This window comes from Frieseomelitta varia, unplaced genomic scaffold, assembly GCF_011392965.1.
Source record: "Frieseomelitta varia isolate USP_RPSP 00005682 unplaced genomic scaffold, Fvar_1.2 scaffold_380, whole genome shotgun sequence".
NCBI lineage: Eukaryota > Metazoa > Arthropoda > Insecta > Hymenoptera > Apidae > Frieseomelitta > Frieseomelitta varia.
The window spans coordinates 379,081-400,936 of record NW_025110124.1 but is presented as its reverse complement, the minus strand read 5'-3'; the positions used below and the strand labels follow the sequence as shown (position 1 = coordinate 400,936).

At 36.6% G+C, this 21,856-nt stretch overlaps 1 protein-coding gene across 6 annotated transcripts in view; it reads right to left on the bottom strand.

Moving 5' to 3' along the window:
* Positions 1-21,856, bottom strand: part of LOC122531276 — a 142,882-nt gene that overhangs the window by 58,844 nt on the left and 62,182 nt on the right. For 5 of the 6 annotated variants that reach the window (XR_006307238.1, XR_006307239.1, XM_043659081.1 and 2 more), the window contains exon 4: positions 19,016-19,116. The exons of the other annotated variant lie outside the window; for it this stretch is intronic. Coding sequence is in view for 3 of the 5 variants with exons in the window: in XM_043659081.1 (XP_043515016.1) it covers positions 19,016-19,116 (101 nt within the window). In the remaining 2 variants the exon portion in view is untranslated. The remainder of the gene's footprint in view (positions 1-19,015; positions 19,117-21,856) is intronic. 6 annotated transcript variants of the gene reach the window in all.

Genomic DNA, 21,856 nt, shown 5'->3' with positions numbered 1-21,856 from the left:
TAATATTAACAATGGAGAGTGTACAAGCTCTTGTTTATACATTTTACGAAAAATTGTTTAGATCTTCTGTTTCACAATAAAATGTCCGACAAAAATTATGAATTGGTCATTTCTGACCATTTTTGGTCCCAGCATTAATGGCGCTTGAGAAGAAAATGACAGAAAAATTCCAAATGGATGGCCATTCCTCAGAGAAGAAAAAAGAACGCAATTACTTTTTACCCAATCCGACAATAAATCAAATTCAGTGCCAATCGCTTGTCGTTCCCTTGTGCGAACGATCCTTCTGTCCGAACAGCTACAGTTCTCCCAATTAGCTCGGCTACACTGCCACTATACTACACGGAATAACCGAATCGGCGAATTCATAAACGTTTGCATCGAGTTCCCCCCGAACACTCTGCTTACCGACTATTAATTCTTTCCGCTCCGTTTCACGCGTACATATTTCGCACAGCGATTGCTCGCGTCTCCTTTGTACATAGAAACACGCGAATGCATGCGAATTCATTGCTCGACTCCCACGAGAGCGAGTTGTTGTTCGGTTGCTGCAACGTTGTCTCAGAAAACTACACGTCTCGTTTTCCCCTAGCCTCGCCGTTTTATTCTCATTTGTTTTGTTTATTCAGACATGACCGCGGTATTTCCTGTAATACATATACCGAGCACCGAATTACGAATTCGCAAAATTACGAATTTCGTGTCAATTTTCGCGTCAGAGATCAGCTCAGTGACTGTTTATCCTGGATGAAAATTGTTAATCGGTCGGTCGCCACTGTTGCACCTGCTCTTCCCGAAGGACCATCGACTACGCTGGGAAACGAAACGAATTTTTGTCACTTGAACTTTTGTGCCGAGTTTAATTTACAAAACCAGCCCGTTGGTTTCTACAGCGACGCGATGGACCTTCGAAGAACCTATCCTTGCGTCTCAGTTGTAACTAACCCTTACTCACAATTGAGTGTGATTTAAGTACGATTTGACTAACTTTGTTCTAACATTAATTGATCGACTTGAACGTTGTCACTATTCTCTTCCTATTTTATATGCATTTAGACGATAATGGTATTAATCAGTCACATTTAAAATGGAGGCGGCTAACTGGCGGCCCTTTCCCCTACTCCTGATCGCTGGCGCTATCCCCTCCACTGCGTCCATCTTCCCACTCCGTTGAAAGCGTCACAACCACAATACTCACATTGTGTATATATATATATGCAATATTATATATTGTATATATATATACAATTATATTATAATATTATAATATTATAATTGTATATATATACAATTATATTATAATATTATAATATTATAATATACAATAATATTTAAAGTGGAGGTGGCTAACTGGCGGCCCTTTCCCCTACTCCTGATCGCTGGCGCTATCCCCTCCACTGCGTCCATCTCCCCACTCCGTTGAAAGCGTCACAACCACAATACTCACATTGTATATATATATATATACACAATAATATTATATATTGTATCTATATACAATAATATATATTGTATATATATATACAATTATATTATAATATTATAATATTATAATATACAATACGCATTGTATATATGCAATAATATATATAATATATATACAATGCGAGTATTGTGGTTGTGACGCTCTCAACGGAGTGGGGAGATGGACACAGTGGAGGGGATAGCGCCAGCGATCAGGAGTAGGGGAAAGGGCTGCCAGTTAGCCACCTCCACTTTAAATGTGACTGATGATATATATATATATATATATATATATATATATATATATATATATATACACACATGTAAATTGTTTTCTTTACTATAGTTGCCAAAGTTAAAGAAAGATAGGCAAAGTAGTTTGCATGGCTCGCTATGGAACAAAATAGGAACTAATTTCCATGGTGGAGGAACTAAACAGAGTAAGTGAGCAGCTCGCCTCAGCTTGAAACTTGCACAATTTTACACGATTCCTTTTTTATCGAACGTTGAGTATTGGAGTTAAAATTCAAGGAATCCTAGCCTTGCACGTTCAATGAAATAATGGCGAAAGAAGATCGTACGAATCTATCTGCGAAATTGTCTTTGAAAAAAAAGGAAAATTCAATTGGAACACTCGAGCCAGCAATGCAATTAAAATATAATTAAATGTCGCGTTCAATAACAATTTCTGATAAAATATCATATAAAATATAATTAGAATACAATTAAAAGTCGCGTTCAATTTAACAATTTCTGACTATAGAAAGCCAATGATCTAAAGAACGGAGAGTCACAAGAGTGTTGAGTCGAAGGCCAAGAAAAGAAGAAAATCATGAGTCAATTAAAGAATCGCGGCGGCGCTTTGTGGAAATGGGCGCCAATAAAATGGACACGCGACGAATGTTACGGCGCCTTTTCTGCAAGGAGAGAGGGTTACGGTGGACAGTCGCGTTTCGTTTCGCGCGACGAAAAAACATACATTGTTGGAAAACGGAGAGAGTGGAGAATGGGCGAGAGCGTGCGAATGAATGGGGTGGAAGAAGAAGGCGGTGAGAGCGAGAATGGAGAAGGCAGAATAACGAAAATGGAGTGAAAAAGACGAGGGGTGAGCTAGACAAGCGAGGGGAGAAAAAAATGAAGCCTCGTACGCTCGTGAACGCGTCGTGTAGTCGCTAAACAATGGCGTCGGAAAACCAGGCTTGGGGCGCGTTGTCGAGCGCGCTGCGACGCGTCCTCTTCTCTTGGTCGAGCGGAGGGGAAAGTGAGAACCAAGGGCAAGTGTCGAAGGATACTGACTCTTTACAACGTCACGCTGACGACTTCGCGTGTAACATTACCTATATTAACTCGAAACAATTGGTGGGAATTTTATTTAATATTGGTTAATCGAGCGAGTTCTATTAAGAATGTTTTTTTTTTTTTTTTTTTAATTCAAATACAGTGGAAGAGCATAACCAACGACAGTGAGAAATTGTCAATAATTTAGAGTGTAATGATAAAAAAATTGTTAATACCTCGAACTGTTACAACAGAAAGAAGGTCGTACGACCATCTATTTGGTCTTATTTTGTAGCTTCTACTTTAATCGTCCTGAGTTCGTTTTTTTTTTTCTTTTAAAGATGTTTTTGTACCACGTAGCGGACGATAGAGTGAAGATAGTTTTTCCTTCGAAAATTGTTGAAATTCAAACGCACGTAAGAGCGTTAAAAAAAAACATGTTTTTCACGCGCCCTAAGATATCCATAAGTTTTACATATAGGATTCAAGAAGAAAAATAATTAATTATTCGAATGTTGAAATATTTGGACTCTGTATTAACTGAATAAGTAAGTTTCAACGTTGAACGATACAAATTCAACGTTTACATTTTAACGTCACGGTCAGTTTAATAAAACGGTGAAAAAAAGTATCGTGCGTAAAACAAAAAGAGAAAGAAAATTTCAATCTCCAACGCCACGGTGGACTCAATCATAAACGAAATTTTTTAATATTTTCTACACGCGTTCGAACCTTTACAATTTTCCAGAAAAAAAGAAAATCTTTGCATTCCCACCCGCTGCATCGTTGAAAAAAAAAAAAGAGAGAGAGAGTAATCCACCACAACTGTCAAAGTAAATCTCTTCAAAATTTTCTCTTCTCATTTCTTTCATTTTGCTTTGCAAATGCGTCCGTTTTGTACGTGCAAAATATTCACATGTTTGCAGCAGGTGCAGAAAATTAGAATACAGAACAGTAGTGTTCAATTTTGAGGATTTCGATTCTAGAAGAATCACTTTGAATTTTTCTACGAAATTTAAATCATTAATATTTCTCGTTACAGATGTGCTATTAACTGATCTAAACGTTTCCAGTATGCTGTGGTCGATTATTTCAACAATCTTTGTTTAAATAAACTCGCTCGCGACACTTGCAACCAATACAGAGACCGAGAGCAAGACTGCAAGAGGGTGATACAGACAATGGAAGTCAGTTATTGCAAACTCCGGGTGTTCATTATAACACGGTGTTTAATCGCCTTGTGATCCCTTGGTGTCGTCAGTGCCCTGATACCATCTTCGTGATCGTGAACGCATTCGCGTTTCAACCGGATGGAATTTCCTCCCCTCACCCCGGCCTGGTCCACAAGAGGAAACAATGTTCGCAGCAGCCAGAGTCTTATGACTCCGTGGCCGGTAACATGGTTACCACGCCCGCCATTTCCACGCTGTTGGAGCAGACAAGTTCCTAGTTTCGCGCGTGCATTAACGCCATTTTGCTACCAGTGTTCTGTGACTCTCGTTTCATTTCGCGGATCGAAACGGTCAACGACGTTTCTCTTCGTTACTTCTTCATTTTTTTTTTTTTTTTTTTTTCCTCTTCTATCGAAGAAATTATGGAACTAACGTCGTTCGCATTATCTGTGAGACAGTACGGACGCATACAGCTTTGAAGTAATAAATGAATGAGAAGAAATTCCAGTCGCGTGTACTCTTCTTTAGGGAACGAATAATTTATTATGATATAATATAAATTTGTAAATTTGTAAATTTGTAAATTCGTAAATTTGTAAATTTGTAAATTTCTAAACTTGTAAATTTGTAAACTTGTAAATTTGTAAATTTGTAAATTTCTACGAAATAATATAAAAATAAATTTTACGGTTTCTAAATTTCTAAAAAACCACATAAAAATAATTCTAAATTTCTAAAAAAAAAAACAACTAGCAGTAGTTGACACTTCCAGAAAGCAAAACTTTTTCTCTGAAATATCTTGCAGATAGGCATATTTTCTTCTCGTAAAATAGAAGGAAGGGATGAAAAGTTTCATTGCGAAATGATTTTGCTCTGTTAAGCGGAGTAAATGCAGACTAATATTTGTGATACTGTTGATAATGTTTGGAGCACCGAAAAATTACAAATACTGTTGTCTAATTTTCAACAGCAGAAATAATACGGGGCGAATTGCCCGTTTGAATTATTAATTAATTAATTATAATTCGCGCACGTGAAAGCGTAATTTCAACTCGATCCACGGACAATTAAGAAACGTCAAAACGTTCGCGAAAGTTTCTTTTTGGTGAAAACGTTCAATCGTTGGTTAAAATCATGATTAAAATATGTCCAAACTTTCAGAGTGAATTGTTTCGTGCACTCATTTGCATGAATTCTATTAATTTTGCGATTTTGTTTCGAAGTGGCACGTTGCTAATTTGCAGAAACCAAAGATGAAGAATGTAACTTGGAATATTTCACAGAATTAACGTCGAAATCTTGTCAACAAAAAATCCTCGTGTTATCTCTTTTAATATTTTAACGAGAGAGAGAGAGAGAGTTTTGTCGAAATTTACAATAATTCCAGGTTTCTCTCATGCAGAAACAAGCTTGAAATATCTGTTTACCAAATTGATGATATTTCCTTGCAACTGATATCTGCCTGAATCACAAAAGGGAATAATTTCATTGCTTGTTTCTTTGATTCTTCGCAAAGCGAAGGTAAACTCGAGTGCCATTACTTCAAATTAACCCGCGAAATTGTTGACCTCAGTTGACAAGCCAAATACGTTTCTTTCTTTGTTATCAAACGTTTATCAGCTTCCCTGTGATATTATCGCTGTTCTTTCTTTTTCTTCTTTTATAATAACTTTTTATTCGTCTTAAACAAACTGGTATTATTCCAATGTGTTTCATTATTAGCTAACGAAAGTTACCAATTTTATTTTTTAAATATTAAATATTAATATTTAATAATATTTAAATATTAAATATTAATATTTAATAATATTTAAATATTAAATATTAAATATTTAAATATAAAAATATTATATTAAATATTTAATAATATTTAAATATTAAATATAAAAATATTATATTAAATATTAAATATTAAATATTTAAATATAAAAATATTATATTAAATATTAAATATTAAATATTTGAATATAAAAATATTATATTAAATATTAAATATTAATATTTTAATTTTTTATTTTTTAAAATTACCAGTTAATTAATGATCATTACTCGTAGACAACTAGTAGATATTACCAACTTCTATCGTCCCTCTTTTCTTCGAAAAGATGCTCATATTTTATTAGTGTTTGCCTCGCAAAATCTCGCTCGCGATTAATTGTTTATCTGGTAACAACAGCGCGTCGTTATTTAAACGCGAGTTCCGGGTAATTTCAACAAGCATGTGCCAGCAAAATCGAGCCTTTGATTTCGTTGTTCGCGGAATCATTGAGTCGAATCACTGAAATTTAAATTTCTTTGCTCGCGTAGGCTTTCCCTCCCACCATTCGCAGCGAATACGTATGTTGTTTGCCGACTTATTTCAATTTATTTATTATCCAGCTGAACTGTTGCGCATTTATGATCTCTCTGCCTCCGTTTTAACCATTAATTCGCGCGACCCACTTGCAATCGACTCTCGTTCTATGCATTTTTAGCGGGTTAAACTGCAGTCCGGGTTTATTTTCCGTTCGAACGGGATCCTATGCTTTTATTTACGATACATTCTTCATTATTCACCACGCAATTCATACCCGCGACAATAATAATTAACAATTCACCGTTCAAGCGTGTCACGCGTTTCATTATCTTCCCTCGATGGTCAAAAGTGCAGTTTTGTATTGGAAACCGAAATATTGTGAGGTTTAGGTATTATACCGGTATTTGATCCCATATTATCGTAATAATAACCGCTATTTGGGAAATCGGTTTTAATACTGGTATTAGACGGTCATACTGGTATTTTCATACCTATTTTATTGGTATTTCATGTCCACAACGGTAAAAATACCGAAATCTATACCGGTACGGTACCGCTTTACCGACGAAAACACATTTTTCATTTTCTACGTACACTGACTCATTAATATTCGGACATCGTGCTATTCAAAATATTGTTGCGGATCTCGATTGTTTATAATGCTAAATTTGGATTAATTTTTTAATAATATAATAGAACATTCATTATAGTTTATAGTAACGTAAATTTTATTTATTTATTGCACATACTTTTCTCGATGTCAAACAATAAACTGAACTATGTCGAAATGTAGCGTGGCAAGAATATTCGGACATTTGAGGAACTACAATATTTGAACCTGAAAATTGTTAACATAAACAATAATTAATATTTTGTTAGGTAGCCCTTAACTTCAATAATATATCGCAGACGCTCAGGCATATATCCAGTAATTTTTTTCAAGTAATTTAGCGGAATACTCTTCCATTCTACGATTAATCGTTGTTTCAACTCCTCTTTCGATTTATCGACGTACGACAATTAGTCACTTTTCACCGAGAGAAAGGAAAAACGTCATCGAGAAATCGGTCATCTTTTAAAATTGAGTAAGAGTATCGTGGCTGATATTGTATGCAGATACAACGACGAATTAGTATTAGAAATAATAAACGATACGTGTGTTAAGCGTCATCAAATTTACTATTGGCAGCTTTATGAAAACATTTGATCATTGTCTCCTTTTCCTTTTCTAATGTATTAATATTTTATTTACCTGTATTATACCGAAATACATCTACCGACCTAACATCGTTTTGATACCGGTTTCATCAAACGTAATCTAAACATACCGGTATTTTGCCAGTATCCGTAATACCGATTCGATCTCTGGTTTGAATAAATTCTCTCTTTACCGTGCTGGCCGTTCAAAAAAAAAAAAAAAAAGAAAAAAGAAAAAGAAGACATCTTATTTCGGTAACATTTTTATTACCGTCGAGCGAGCGCCTCCTCCCGGGCGTGCAAAGTTTAAATTAATGTCGCCGCGAGTATATCCCGTCGAGCTACCGTGTTTTTCTCAAAATTAATTTAACCTTGGGCCAAAGTTAAATCGTCCCGCTGTCGGAATTACACCCGGAACTTACGTCGAACTTTCCGTTAATAGTGCAACCGGTGTGTCTTAATATCAGCGGCGTCTCTATCTCGCAGAAAATCGTTCGGCAATGGAACTCTCTCTACCGTCCCGCGACAGAACTTTGGCGATTCTCTTGGGAAGGAAGCTTTAGGACACGAGAGATTACAAAAGAAAACAAAAAAAGCAGAGTAGCAACTCCACAATTAACAAGCTTCTAAATTTACTTAATTCACGTCACGATGACGCTGCCAGTCGACGTGTTGTCGTGCAGCCGTTGCCGAAATCGAATTACCGTCTTCGACGCTTTTCAACGATTAGCTGTCGCTTCGTATAGATTACACACACTTGAAAGATTGCCTCTAAGCGGCAGCTTTTTGATTTAGAGTGGACGAGGCTGGAGGAGGGAGAGGGTTGACGATGTTTAAAGCCTCTGCCGTGGCCGTTTAATGACTTCCCCCGAACGAGCTTAGGTTTATCTAGGACTTTATATTGCTTCTTCCCCTCCCCTCCACCATCGTTTCGCCATCGAGCGTGATAGGAGGTTAAGTGATCATTGAACAAGACCACTCCGGGAAATTACACTTTTCCTTTATCACTCACCTCTTCATCACCACCTCTTTCTCCTCCATCATTTTCTTGTCCTTCTGTTTTTCCTCATATCGCTTTCTCCTTTTTTTCTTCTATCTTCATTCTTTCTATTTTATTTAAACCCTCTCCTCCGTGTATCTTTTTCTTTTATCTATCTTTATCACGCTCTCTTCCTTATTATCTTCTCTTTTTATCACTCTTTCTTCCTCTTCTCATTTTTTTTTTTTTTTTTTTTTTTTTCACTATCGTGTCCTTCTCATCCTTTTCTTCGTCATTCTTTCCACCCTCTCCTCGTCACTTTATCATTCGATAAAGGGTTAATCTGAACGTCCAGCTCTCGATCGTCAAACAGTACGACACACCGCAGCCCGAGTGATTGAAACGGATCGAATGATAAAGGCAGACTCGTCAATTTTTCCAATTTCCCTTCTTGTCAATCCTCTAACCCCTTTGAGCTCGTCGTGTCGCACCGGAGACAACAATACGGAATTCACTATAGAGCGAGATCGCGCTCAACGATCGAGCGAGCCAAGTTTTGTTAGCTCATCAACACAGATAACAGACAATCATGAGCAGTTCTTTCCCCTCTTATCGTTGGTCCATTCAGTACTGAACAATTCGTCACCGACAGTGAGTGTTACACGCGCACGAATTTGCCAAACTGAATCACGGGGAGTTCGAATTTTGAAAAAAAAAAAAAATGGTCACACTTGTGAAAATCGTGAAAACAGAAATTAATCGTATACTGCGGTGATAACGACCAATGAATGAAAAAAAGAAAGCATGGCACGGTTGGTTTACCCAATCTGTCTTGAAACGAACGCGAGCGGACGCGTGCTGCACGTTGACGTTTGAAGTTTCAGTAGATTGGAACGAGACAGTATCACACTTTAGACGAAAATATCTCGAGCATGTTACACAGGTGCACGCGGGAAGCAATTTTTCAGGGCGCACATTAATGAAAAAAATTTCGACGAAACCAGGACCTCTTGGAAATTATTTCACCAACGCAGATGGTCCCTGATTCTACGAGCGGTATAAATCGTCGGGACCTGGTGTCTGTATGCCTCATAGCGACAGACGTGCCGTAAATCCGTGGGCACGATGGCTCGCGGTTGCAGAGTGCCCACGGTTCTGGTCTGTACCGTCTTGTCTCACTGATCCCACTCATCCGCGCAAGTATTGTCCATTATCCCTCCAAAGAAAAAAAAGAAAAAAGGAAATTAATCCGAAGAAACCGCTGAACTCCAACGAAAGGCAGGAAACGAAGATGAGGGAATATATTCACACAGGAGACGATTCTCGTCCATACGGTGCCATACGGCGAGGATCGATCGATTCATTTTAACGGCGATTACGAGCAATCCGATTAATTTTGCTGGCTAACAGAGGCGGCCGATACGTCAAACGGACTGAATACTGAATGATACCAGCGGCAAATCCGTTTTTAATTTCTAATTGTATCGCCGTTTTCCCCCTCCCGATGTGCGTCACGACCTCGTGAATTATGAAACTATCGAATTTCGATAGAGAACGTGAAAAAAAAAAAAAAAAAACGCCACGACGATTGATACCCCGGGAGCGTTTCCTTTCCTCGTCGATGTGTAATTGTTAGGTATTTATCTGGGGACGCGTGCAACCTGGCGCGGATATAATTTCGCGTGTACTAACGCGGCCATTTGTCCGAAATTGTTGCCGTGGAAGGACTCTCGACTCTGATCGCTCGCTTATCTTTGACAGAATGTGATTCAACGGTTAAGAGCCTGGATTTGCACCAAAACGACACAAACTGACCAATTCGTAATTTCAGATAGATGCATCTTTCGAAGATTTTTCGGGAAATGTGTAAAAATGTATTGCAAAGTGAACTGTATTGTATAAAGTTTTTCTACCTTGTTCACTTTCTTTCTTCTTTTCTTTTTAGTTTAGCTATCTCTGATGGAAATTTTAAATTTTAAATTTCAATCGTCGGTAGTTTTAGTGTCAAGCTGGGTCAGTGAGAATAAACTGATAATTGAAGAGATCTGGATAATTTGAATTATCAACTTTTTAACACACATACTTTTCACATACAAGCAACTCTTCCGAGCTTCTTTCAACTTGCTTAGCTAAGCCAAGAAGCTAAAGTGGAGGGGATGGCGCAACCATTCAGAAGAGTGGGGGTAGGACTGGCCCACGAGTGGGGATGGACCGCCAGTTCGCCACCTGTTTCAGAATATAATCGAACGAAACGCCCCATATGCGTCGCTATACTTTGATAAAAGTATATCGATATGTTTTGTATAAAACGAACGTCTTTTATTAGCGACTTCGAAAGTTCGTGGCGAAAGTGTCAGCAACTCGAGAACAATTTTTTCAAAATCCTTGAGGGGAGCATGATTCAGAATAATTCACTTGTACAAAGGTCGCGTTTCACAAACTCGCTGTAAAAAAAAATTGTCGTTCGAATTGTGTTATTAACAGACTGCGTGAAATTATTAGAAATTTTACAAATGCGTTCCGGCAGTGGTGACATTTTGCTTCGGCGGATCCTCGGCGAGTCGGCCGGTCGCTATACTTCACGTTCACTGAAATTGAATTTTGGCGTGCAAGCCTGTTTTGCGAACAGGTATAAATTTTGCGGCGACAAATGGCTCCGCTGGGAACCAGAAGGGTTAAACTAGCTTACGCTAGGGAGAGAACAAAAGGAGAGCAAGAAGGAAACAGAGACGCGAGAAGGAATTCCGACTGTTTTCTCGGCAATAATGTACAAAAATCCTCCAGTCATTTGTTCGTGTGATATTTCTCTCTTTTCTTTTTCTTTCTTTCTTTCTTTCTTTCTGTTTTTTCTTTTTTTCCTGAGAAAATAATTTAAAAGGAGTCTGAGACCGAGTTTAATGGGAATTTAAATGTCACACTCAAGGAATTCTACTACTGCAGTAGTTCTAAAGTGCGATACACTCTATAGGAAAGTATAAATTTACGAAGGATGAAAAAGAGCTTGTCAATTTCGACGAGTAAAGCCCAAGCGCGGATTTTCGTTTTGTTAAAACGAAATCTCGCGCTCGAAAGGGAATGGATGAAAGATTCTCTGGCATTTTTAAGTGCGGTTTCGACGGACGAAACAGGGTCGTAATACAAAACGAGTGGAAATACGACGGTGCCGCTGTTAACGTCGCGTATTCAGTTTTAATTAACTTTTTATACAAAAGATGCGTACATCAGAATAAACTCACAGCAAGCGTGGTTCCTTTCTTTTTCTTTCTCTCTCTCTCTTTCTTTGAATTAGGAACCGATTGCTTCGTGTCTCTCGCGACGAACAATTTTTCTTTTAACTTCATGGTTAAAACGCACGTGTGTACGCGTGCAATTCAAACGTGAAAAAAAAAACGCGCTTCTTTATTCCTGCGTGTCATGGACGTCACTCGCGGACATTTGCCGCGTCGCATTGTTCACCTTTGTCTTCTTTCTCTCTCTCTCTCTCTTTTTTTTTTTAATATTCGAGTATGTACGTTTCGCTATTCCATGGACACTTAGCTGACAAACACCGGCGAGATGAATCCAATTGTTAAAATTTTTCGAACCCAACGGAACTTTCGCGAGATTTCGAAAGTTTTTTTCTTTACAAGACTGCGAGAAATTGCATTTTCTGACGCTTGTTTCTCGCAATGTATTGTACAAATTCGCGCGCACGATTGTTAAGATATTTAAAAGAGGGAGGGAGGGGGGTGGAGGACGAGGGCAAATTAATGGTTTTTTCGTCAACTAGACCGGATAATCCAATTTCGCGCGCGTTTATTATCTCGGCGAATCTCAGCCAGTCGATATTCAATAATTGTACGCTGTCCCCGGCTGTTGCAAATTTGACGCGCAATTATTGTTATTGAAACTATTATCAAACCAACTGGCGTATCATGAGCTCGTGCAAATCACTTTGTCACGCGTTCGCCGGATAATCAATGCCTCAGTGCTGGACATCATTCGCGTATCATACGCCATTAACATAACGTGTTATCGAACGAAGGATGAATTTTATACATAAAACCTAACCTATATCGAGACATTAAACCTAACCTCAAAAATTAATTCTCGAGAAAGCAAAGTATCACTTTTACGCAAAATCGTTTCCAATCGGACGTAAATATTTGAAATACTTGTTTAAAGACACAGAGATCTTTTAGGTTAGGTTTATACATAAGTTAAGTTCACATGTACGTTATATATATATATATATATATATATATATATGTACGATCTTTTAGGTTAGGTTTGGGTTAGTTTTGGGTTTATATATAAGTTAAGTTCACATGTTATATATATGTACGATCTTTTAGGTTAGGTTTGGGTTAGGTTTATATATAAGTTAAGTTCACATGTACATTATATATATATGTACGATCTTTTAGGTTTAATGGAACAATAGAATTAATAACATCAGTTGAATTTCTTTTTGATCGAGAAAAAAGTCTTTGCCACAGGATAACTTCTATCTGGAATTATTACATTCATCATTTATTAATAAAAAAGATTTCCGACTTTCAGTTCCAAATTCCATTTCTAAAGCAAATTTCATCTTAATTTTAGCAATTTTAATTTTCTATCCAATTCTATCGATTTCCTAACAGAGTTGCATTTATTTTTGACAGAAAAGCCTATGAAGAAGAAACACCTATGAAGTATTATTACGTGTTCTTACACCTAGAACTATTCGACATGGAGGTTCTTGAGCCGTTTTACATATTTACGAAATATATATTTCAATGTTTACTAAATACTTCATTTTGCTCGCCGGCACGGAATTATCATAATACCATCAATTTATCAACAAAAAAAGCACTCCTCTCGTTTACCGATTTTTTTTTTTAATTCTAAATTCCAACTTTGGGGAATTTAATTTCCACTTAAACCGATTGCATCGTTTCTCTAGCAACGTTGCGGGATACCCAACAGAAAAGCGAGACACACAGTGTAATATTTCACAGCGCTCGCTGTTCCTTCAGCCAGGGAAACCGTCTCTTCGAGGTCCTCGAGCCTCTTTCAGCTCGACGCTGAAAATTGCCCGTGAAATTTCGCGGCGATCAAACCGAGGAAAGAGCTCCCCAGCTTCCCGGTGATCGCGCCGAATAGAAAGGAGGGGTGGGGGGGGGGGCGAAAAATTTTTACGAACGCGGAGAATTCATCGACGAGAGAGGTTACGAGCACGCGAATTCCGCAACGAAACCCTTCGGATGTAGGGAACGCGGCACAGGCAATATTCCAAGCCTGTGTATCCGATCGAAAGCATCGAAACCTCATCAGCAGTTCTGCTTTGTCGAGAGAGAGAGAAAGGGATGGTGGAAAAGAATCGTACTTCCACGTATTTTCTTTCTCTCTCTCTCTCTCTCTCTCTCTCTCTCTCTCTCTGCTCTTTTAGCAAGTACACAGCCAACGACCAACAGTTTCCTCCCCCAGCAACAGTTACCTTTGCCCCCTGAAATTCGCACTTTCCATAAATTTCCAGCGGCGCGAGAGCGAGCGAAAAGAGACGAGGAGGCTGGAATCGCTGCGACAGTAAATTGAAAACGAGGAAAATAGTTAGGGACGCGGCGCCGTGGACGAGAATGACGTGGTAAAAATGAGCGAGGGAAAATTTCGCGGAAGGATCTCGCGAGATGCAATAAATATAGTCAGAGGGACGTTTCTGCGAAAACGGGCGAGGTCTTTTCTTTTTTTTTTTTTTTTTTTTTTTTTTTTCAATACGATGGAACGCTCGTCGGAAAGAATTTGAAGCGGCGCATCGTCGGCCGATTTTTCAGCGAGGACGAATTACGCTCGCGGAGATAATCGACGATACTCTTCTGAATTCACTTCTGAAATCAGCTTCTGAAATATCCTTCGGTTCGCGATCGAGAACGCTTATTAACGAGCCGGTTTGACATCGTTCGGTATAATGAAACGCGACTTGCTATATTTATTACACGGAGACGAGGTTCGATTCTTTTACGACGGTATCCCTGATCGCGAGATGACTTCATTCAGAAGTCAAGGAGTACTTTTTTCGTTTGGAAAGTTTGGAAAGATAACAGATATAACTTTATTCGCTATGATGAAACGCGATTATTATTATCTACGAGGATACGAGGAGGTTCGATATTTTCACGACGATATCTCGATCGAGAAATCGGTTTAGGGATCAAGCAGTACTTTTTTCCCTTTTTTTTTTTTTTTAAAGTTGATAAGGAATAAGTAGTCTCCACTGTTGATAATCAAAGTATGTTTGTATTTATTCCACTTATTTCGTTTTCTTTTATCAAGTTTTATATTTGTTATATTATACTTGTTATACTTCATATTTGTTATATTACTATTTATAATTGTTATATCCTAACTCTGTGTGTTATATCATCTAATTATATATTGATTTATTTAGTATTTCAATGTATTAAATTCTAAAATAAAAGCAAGCATGGTCAAAATGGGTGTACTAACATTCGTAGTTTCGACGTACAAAGATACACAGGTATACTTTTGCATCATCATTCGATTGAAACTTTCGAAAATTTCAGATTTTTCATTTACCCGAGATTTATTTACTTATTTAATATTCTTCTTCCGCTTAAAGGGAGTTAAAATTTTTTTTAACGACAATTAGACGCGGAGATCGAAACGCGGCTTGCCGACGATTCGAAATTAATCGGCGTCAGCAGGCGCGAGAAAAAAGAAAAAAAAAAACGTTTCAAACCGCGCGTTTCTTTGGCCCCTGCCGAAAGAAACGCAGGGTAATTGTAAATCGATTTTCGAGGTATCAACGCGCTTTAATCGTAATTGGAAATTATGCTTTCGAAGTTAATGGGAACGGATCGCCAGTTTCCTCTCTCTCTCCGCCTTCGCCCCCGTGTCGACAGTTACAATATTCGGAAATCCATAGTCCGGCAATAATTTCGTTTGCGAAACGCGATTAAAATCGTATTATTATTGCGCGAGTAACGCGGCGAGATTGTACGGCGACAAATACAGGCTCGTTTCCTTCCATCAAGAAAAAAAAAAACCCTAAAAAAACTTGTCGCGTTTTTCGTTAACCAAATTTTCCCGCGAAGAAAACGTTTAACGCGAAAATTAACTTCTTTTGTGTTAAAATTCTCCCAGTTCGATCACGACGCGACACTGAGAATCAGAAAATGATCAAACACGCTGCATTTTATAAATGCCGTGTAAATTAGTAAAGTATAAAAAAAAGATTCCAACAGTTATAATTACTGAAATAATGAAGTAAGCTATACCATTCGGAAATATCTATCTCGATTAAATACACGATGTAGCCAAACTTAAGCCTAATGTAGTTTTAGCACTAGAATTACCAGACTAGTGAAAATGGCCGATTCATAGTTTCTTAGAGTCAGAAAATGATCAAACACGCTGTATTTTATAATTATTTTTGTGTAATTGGTACAAAAAAAAGAGTCAAATAGTTACAGTCACTGGAAAAGTACGCTAATTAATTTGGAAATTTTTATTTCGATTACATACGAGATATAACCTAACCTAAACTTAATGTGGTTTTAATACTAGAATTACCAGACTAGTAAAAATGGCAGATTTATAGTTTCTTAGAGTCAGAAAATGACCAAACACGCTGTATTTTATAATTATTTTTGTGTAATTAGTACAAAAAAAAGAGTCAAATAGTTACTGAAACAGTACGCTAATTAATTTGGAAATTTTTATTTCGATTACATACAAGATATAACCTAACCTAAACTTAATGTAGTTTTAACACTAGAATTGCCAGACTAGTGAAAATGGCCGATTCATAGTTTCTTAGAGTCAGAAAATGACCAAACACGCTGCATTTTATAATTATTTTTGTGTAATTAGTACAAAAAAAAGAGTCAAATAGTTACAGTCACTGGAACTGTACGCTAATTAATTGGGAAATTTTTATTTCGATTACATACGAAATATAACCTAACCTAAACTTAATGTAGTTTTGACACTAGAATTACCAGACTAGTAAAAATGGCCGAGTCATAGTTTCTTAGAGTCAGAAAATGACCAAACACGCTGTATTTCATAATTATTTGTGTAATTAGTACAAAAAAAGGAGTCAAATAGTTACAGTCACTGGAACTGTACGCTAATTAATTGGGAAATTTTTATTTCGATTACATACGAGATATAACCTAACCTAAACTTAATGTAGTTTTGACACTAGAATTACCAGACTAGTAAAAATGGCCGATTCATAGTTTCTTAGAGTCAGAAAATGACCAAACACGCTGCATTTTATAAATACCATGTAAATTAGTACAAAAAAAGAGTCCAGTAGTTATACTCACTGGAACAATACGCTAATTAATTCGAAAATTTCTATCTCGACTAAATCTAATATAGTTTTAACACTAGAATTACCAAACTAGTGAAAACGGCCAATTTATAATTTCTCAGAGTCAGAGATCAGAATGATTTTTGCAAAACAATTTATTACACGTCGCAAAGAACTTTTCCTACTCCTTGTATTCTAATTTCTTTTTTAATTTCTACACCTTTGTTGATAGGTCCAGCGTCAAAGAAACTCTCTGCGTACGATAATACTTTATTGCAACACTTGATAATTAAATTTCAACGATAACAATTTCACCGATAAATTGAAAATAAATTCAACGAAAACCAAATAAAAGGTATGATATTTGTAACAAATGAAATTAAAGTACAGGGAAAACGTTGAACAATACAACGAAGAACACAAGCTTCCATTAATTAATACATTTCATTAAAAATCACTCGAGCATCGGAAAATACACCGTTGTAAATACAAACATGAAAGTTCAAAACTAATCACCTTCGACCACTTTGGTATATAAATAAATTATATGCAAATATTTTATCAAAATGCATCTTCTTCGGACGTATTGCTTCTCTATTAAATGATTTATATTTTCATAAATTCATTATAAACTTGACAAATGAGTTCTCTAGTGTTGGTATCTCGAACGCCACGGAATGGAAAAGGCCCGAAGGAAATAATTCGTCCCCGGTCGTTCGAAGCGACGAGAATATCAAAACCTCGCGCGAGACTAACAAAACCGCGAAAACCGCGAGACGTTTCATTTTCGACTTGGACTAATCACCGCGGACAATCGGCCGATTAATTAATCCGGCTATTTAAATGCGTTCACTTGGACAGCGAAAGGAGGAGAGGGAGGAGGTATACTTGTTGCGTATCATTGTTCGCCGACGGGCATTGTCCCTTCCCCTTCCCCTCCCCCCCGTCCCGTCCCGTTTCGAAAATATTGATTCAACGTGCACGACAGCGCGCGATCTGCATCTCATTATCCCTTCAAATACCAAAAACCGCCGGACGTATCTCGAGATACAATTCATTGGACGCAACGAGCGCTACCGTGGACCGTGGACCGCAACAGCCGCTCGTTCACGAGCGACGTATTTGCGCTAATTACGTTAATTAGCCCGTGCAAATGTGCGGCACTCTTTTCGCGTTCGCGTTGTTCACGTGAGGAATTGTTGATTCCCGTCGAATTTTAAACGATGTGACATCGTAACAGGATTGAGGGGGAGGGGGGAGGTCCGAAGAGCGCGTTTTCACATTTCGCCGAAATTAATTTCAAGATTGGAAATCATGGTATGGTACGTCTAAATATTGCAGCTTTGAAAAGTTGTCGAACTTTTCCTTTTTTAATTTTTTTTTTTTTTTTTTTTTTGTGGTAATGTGTCTATTTTGTACGTATGTACATTTTTATGTATGTACATTTTTCTGAGCAGGTGTGAAAATTAGAGCAGTGGTCAATCGTAGGGATTTCGATACAGTTGTCGAAGTCAAAAATATATAAAATGTGTTATGTTTTATATATTACGTATATTATACAATTATATTTTGTACATTATATATACTATAAAATTATATTTTATGCATTATATATATTATATAATTATATTTTATACATTATATATATTATATAATTATATTTTATATATTACATATATTATATAATTATATAAAATATTTAATGACTATTTGAAAAACAAACCTGAGGGTTCCCGTTAAAACAAAATTCTTTTCGAAACTTTTTGTTCAGAAACCTCGTAAAGGACCGAGTGCTGATTAATTTTCGTTCCAAACAAAATTCATTGACAAAAAATTAAGCACAATTGTCAGGAGAGTTTAAAAAATAAAGACCAAATTACTTGAGAAACATCGTTTCAACTGGAATTGTTATTGCATTTCGTCAATTCCATCATTTTCGAGTTTAGAAATCAATAACAAATTGAAAGAGTATCAAAGCGAGAAAGTCAAAGATTTTTTTACACAAAAAAAAATCGCGATCCGGCGGCGCAAAGCAGCAGCGCGCGCTTACTGAAATTTTTAGACGTCTCGGGGAAAAAAAAGGGAAAAACGGAAATGGCAAGCGTACTCGCTCGAAATCAAATTCCGAAGGGGAGAAAAAAAATAAAAGAAGAGAAAGAGAAAGACACTTCTACTTGGAGCAGAGCGTTCCAGTTTTTATAAATAAAAACCATGACAACCAGAGAGCGATCACTAGGCCAAGTACAAAGAAAGTGATGCAAAAAAAAAAAAAGGAAAAAAGGTAGGACGTCGTTCTAAAGATGCGAACGAACTGTCGATTGACTTACGTGGGAAGCTGCTCTCCAGGTTAAAATAAGTATCCCTTATCTGTCGATCCCGTTCAACAACCGCTTCGGCCTTCTTCCGCAGAAACGAGGCTAATCGCCACCTATAAATAAAAGGTTCGTCTTAATTAGTAACGTCCCTTCTTCACGCGTATTTATTCTTGCCAATCAGCTCGTCTATTCGTCCGTTATTAACACCAGAACTGGCAAGCAATTAAAGAATAGTATTTTCATGAGAGACGTAAATCAAAGAGAAAAAAGAGAAAAAAGATTCAAAAGAACTGTAAAGTACGAATAACTGTAGAGTACACGAGCTTCTATTTACGTGTTTTCCGAAAAATCGTTTAAATCTCTGAAAATACACTGTTTTACATATATATATATTGATATATCAAACAAGAATTATGAATTAGCTGATCACCTCGGTAGTTTTATAGGCGTTCGAATAGAACGTTGAGAAAGGTAGTATTCGCAAATATTATCGCGAAAGTTTCGAAGCATCGCTATTTTCGTAAACCGTGCAAGAATGATCGAACTCGACGTACGTATTCTAATACCGTGGTACTTCTAACATCCGAAATAACACGGAGATACGAAAAGGAAAACACGTCTATTCTAGCGCTCCTATTATCTAACAACTGAGTAAATTGCCTTTCATTTATAACATAAAAATAAATATTAATAACATTTAATAGATATTTATAACATAAAATAACATTTAATAAATATTTATAACATAAAATAACATTTAATAAATATTAAATATATAACATAAAAATATTAAATATATAACATAAAAATAAATATTAAATAAATATTAAATAAATAAATACTAAATACTAAATAAATATTAAATAAATAAATACTAAGTAGATATTAAATAAATAAATACTAAATAAAAATTAAATAAGTAAATGCTAAATAAATAAATACTAAATAAATATTAAATAAATAAATAAATAAATAAATACTAAATCAATATTAAATAAATAAATACTAAGTAAATACTAAATAAATATTAAATAAATATTAAATAAGTAAATACTACATAAATATTAAATAAATAAATAAATACTAAATAAATATTAAATAAATAAATACTAAGTAAATACTAAATAAATATTAAATAAATAAATACCAAGTAAATACTAAATAAATATTAAATAAATACTAAGTAAATATTAAATAAATATTAAATAAATAAAGAAATACTAAATAAATACTAAATAAATATTAAAAGAGAAAAGACTGGCGCTGAAATTAAGAGACCAATGAAACATCAGCGACCGATTTAAAAGAAAAACGAAAATACAGTCATTTCTTGATCAGTTCAACAGATCGAAACATCGATTCGCCGCGATCTTTGCCCCATTCACTTGACAGTGACACTTGAACAACGACGACGAGCTACGGATTAACCCGAGGAATATAATTGGCAATCGTCGAGAAAACTAGACGCGTACTTGCTCCGTTATTTATCGTCTGGCCCGCAGGCAAGATGGCTATGGTTTTAAATACTTGCCAGCCGATCCGGAAACTCGGCAACCCGATCCTCCACCGGGCTTGAAATTTTCATGGCTCTTCGTCGCACGAATCTGGCACGAATGCCGGCGAACACGGGGCTGTCGTTTCCCGGAAAGAAATTATTCCCGTGTCAAGTGTCACACAGGAATAATTTTCTACCTGTTCGCCCTGTCCCGCCATTCGATCGTGTTGCTCGCGGTTAATTTCGCTTAAACGCCTATGTTTCGATAACTCGTCAGGCCTCGAAGACAAATTGGCGGATGATTTTAGAGATTGGAAAATCAACGATAAAGTTTATTAAGAATTAGTCAGGTATCAGTCATCCTAAAGTACTTTGGCCAAGGACTATATACTTCTTTCAAATAGTAATCATTTTTATATATAAATATCGTATCTTTTCTTGCCCGTTGGAGTATTCCATTATAAATTACTGACAAATTTCACTGAACGGAATTTCAAGCTACTAAAAGAGACTATCATTGACGTTTATTTGTAATAAACATCCTTATCTACGTTTGTTATAAGGCTCTCGATTGTCTCGTCTTCTGGCCAAGGTCCTACGATCGTATAACAGAGACAAATTTATACGTAAAAACTTGAATTTTCAAGGCTATGCTCTTAACGTTTACGTATTTTTTTTTTTTTTTTTTACCAGCTACACGATACGATAAATAAATAAATAAATATAATAATTAAATAAATATATATAATAAATAAATAAATATATAATAAATATATATATATATATATATATATTTATAGTTACATGAAAAGAAACACCAGTGACCTTGAGAAGTCCTTGAAAAAAATATTCTTACCAGTTGCAGATCTTTCTCTATACCATTCGTGTTAGGCAAAAAATCATCACAATTCAAAAATCATAGATTCAAACGTCTCGTTCGGACAACATTGTACGTCACGTTACGATTCTCAGTTACTATACAACAGACGTCTCGACTCGAAGAAGTCGTTCAATCCGCAACTCGCGATCTCGCCAATTTTCGCCAGACGTTTCCCCGCGAGAAGTTCGACGATCGTCACGCGATTTCGTAAATATGTATCGCTATATAGGGCCGCCGTGAATTATTATTCATTCGTCGACGAAGCTACCCAGCTGAAAGAAATTAGAATTTTGAATTACTCCCCCGGGCGTAATATGGCCGCCGCCATCGGATTTATGGATTCAATTTGAACAACTGGGGACTTTCACGTGCCCGCGCCGTTACCTAGCCGCGAGCTTGTGTAACTTTGTATGCCGCGAACGCAGATTTCAGGTGGTTCTCTACCCCCCCCCCCCCCCCCCCCCCCCCCCCCCCCCCC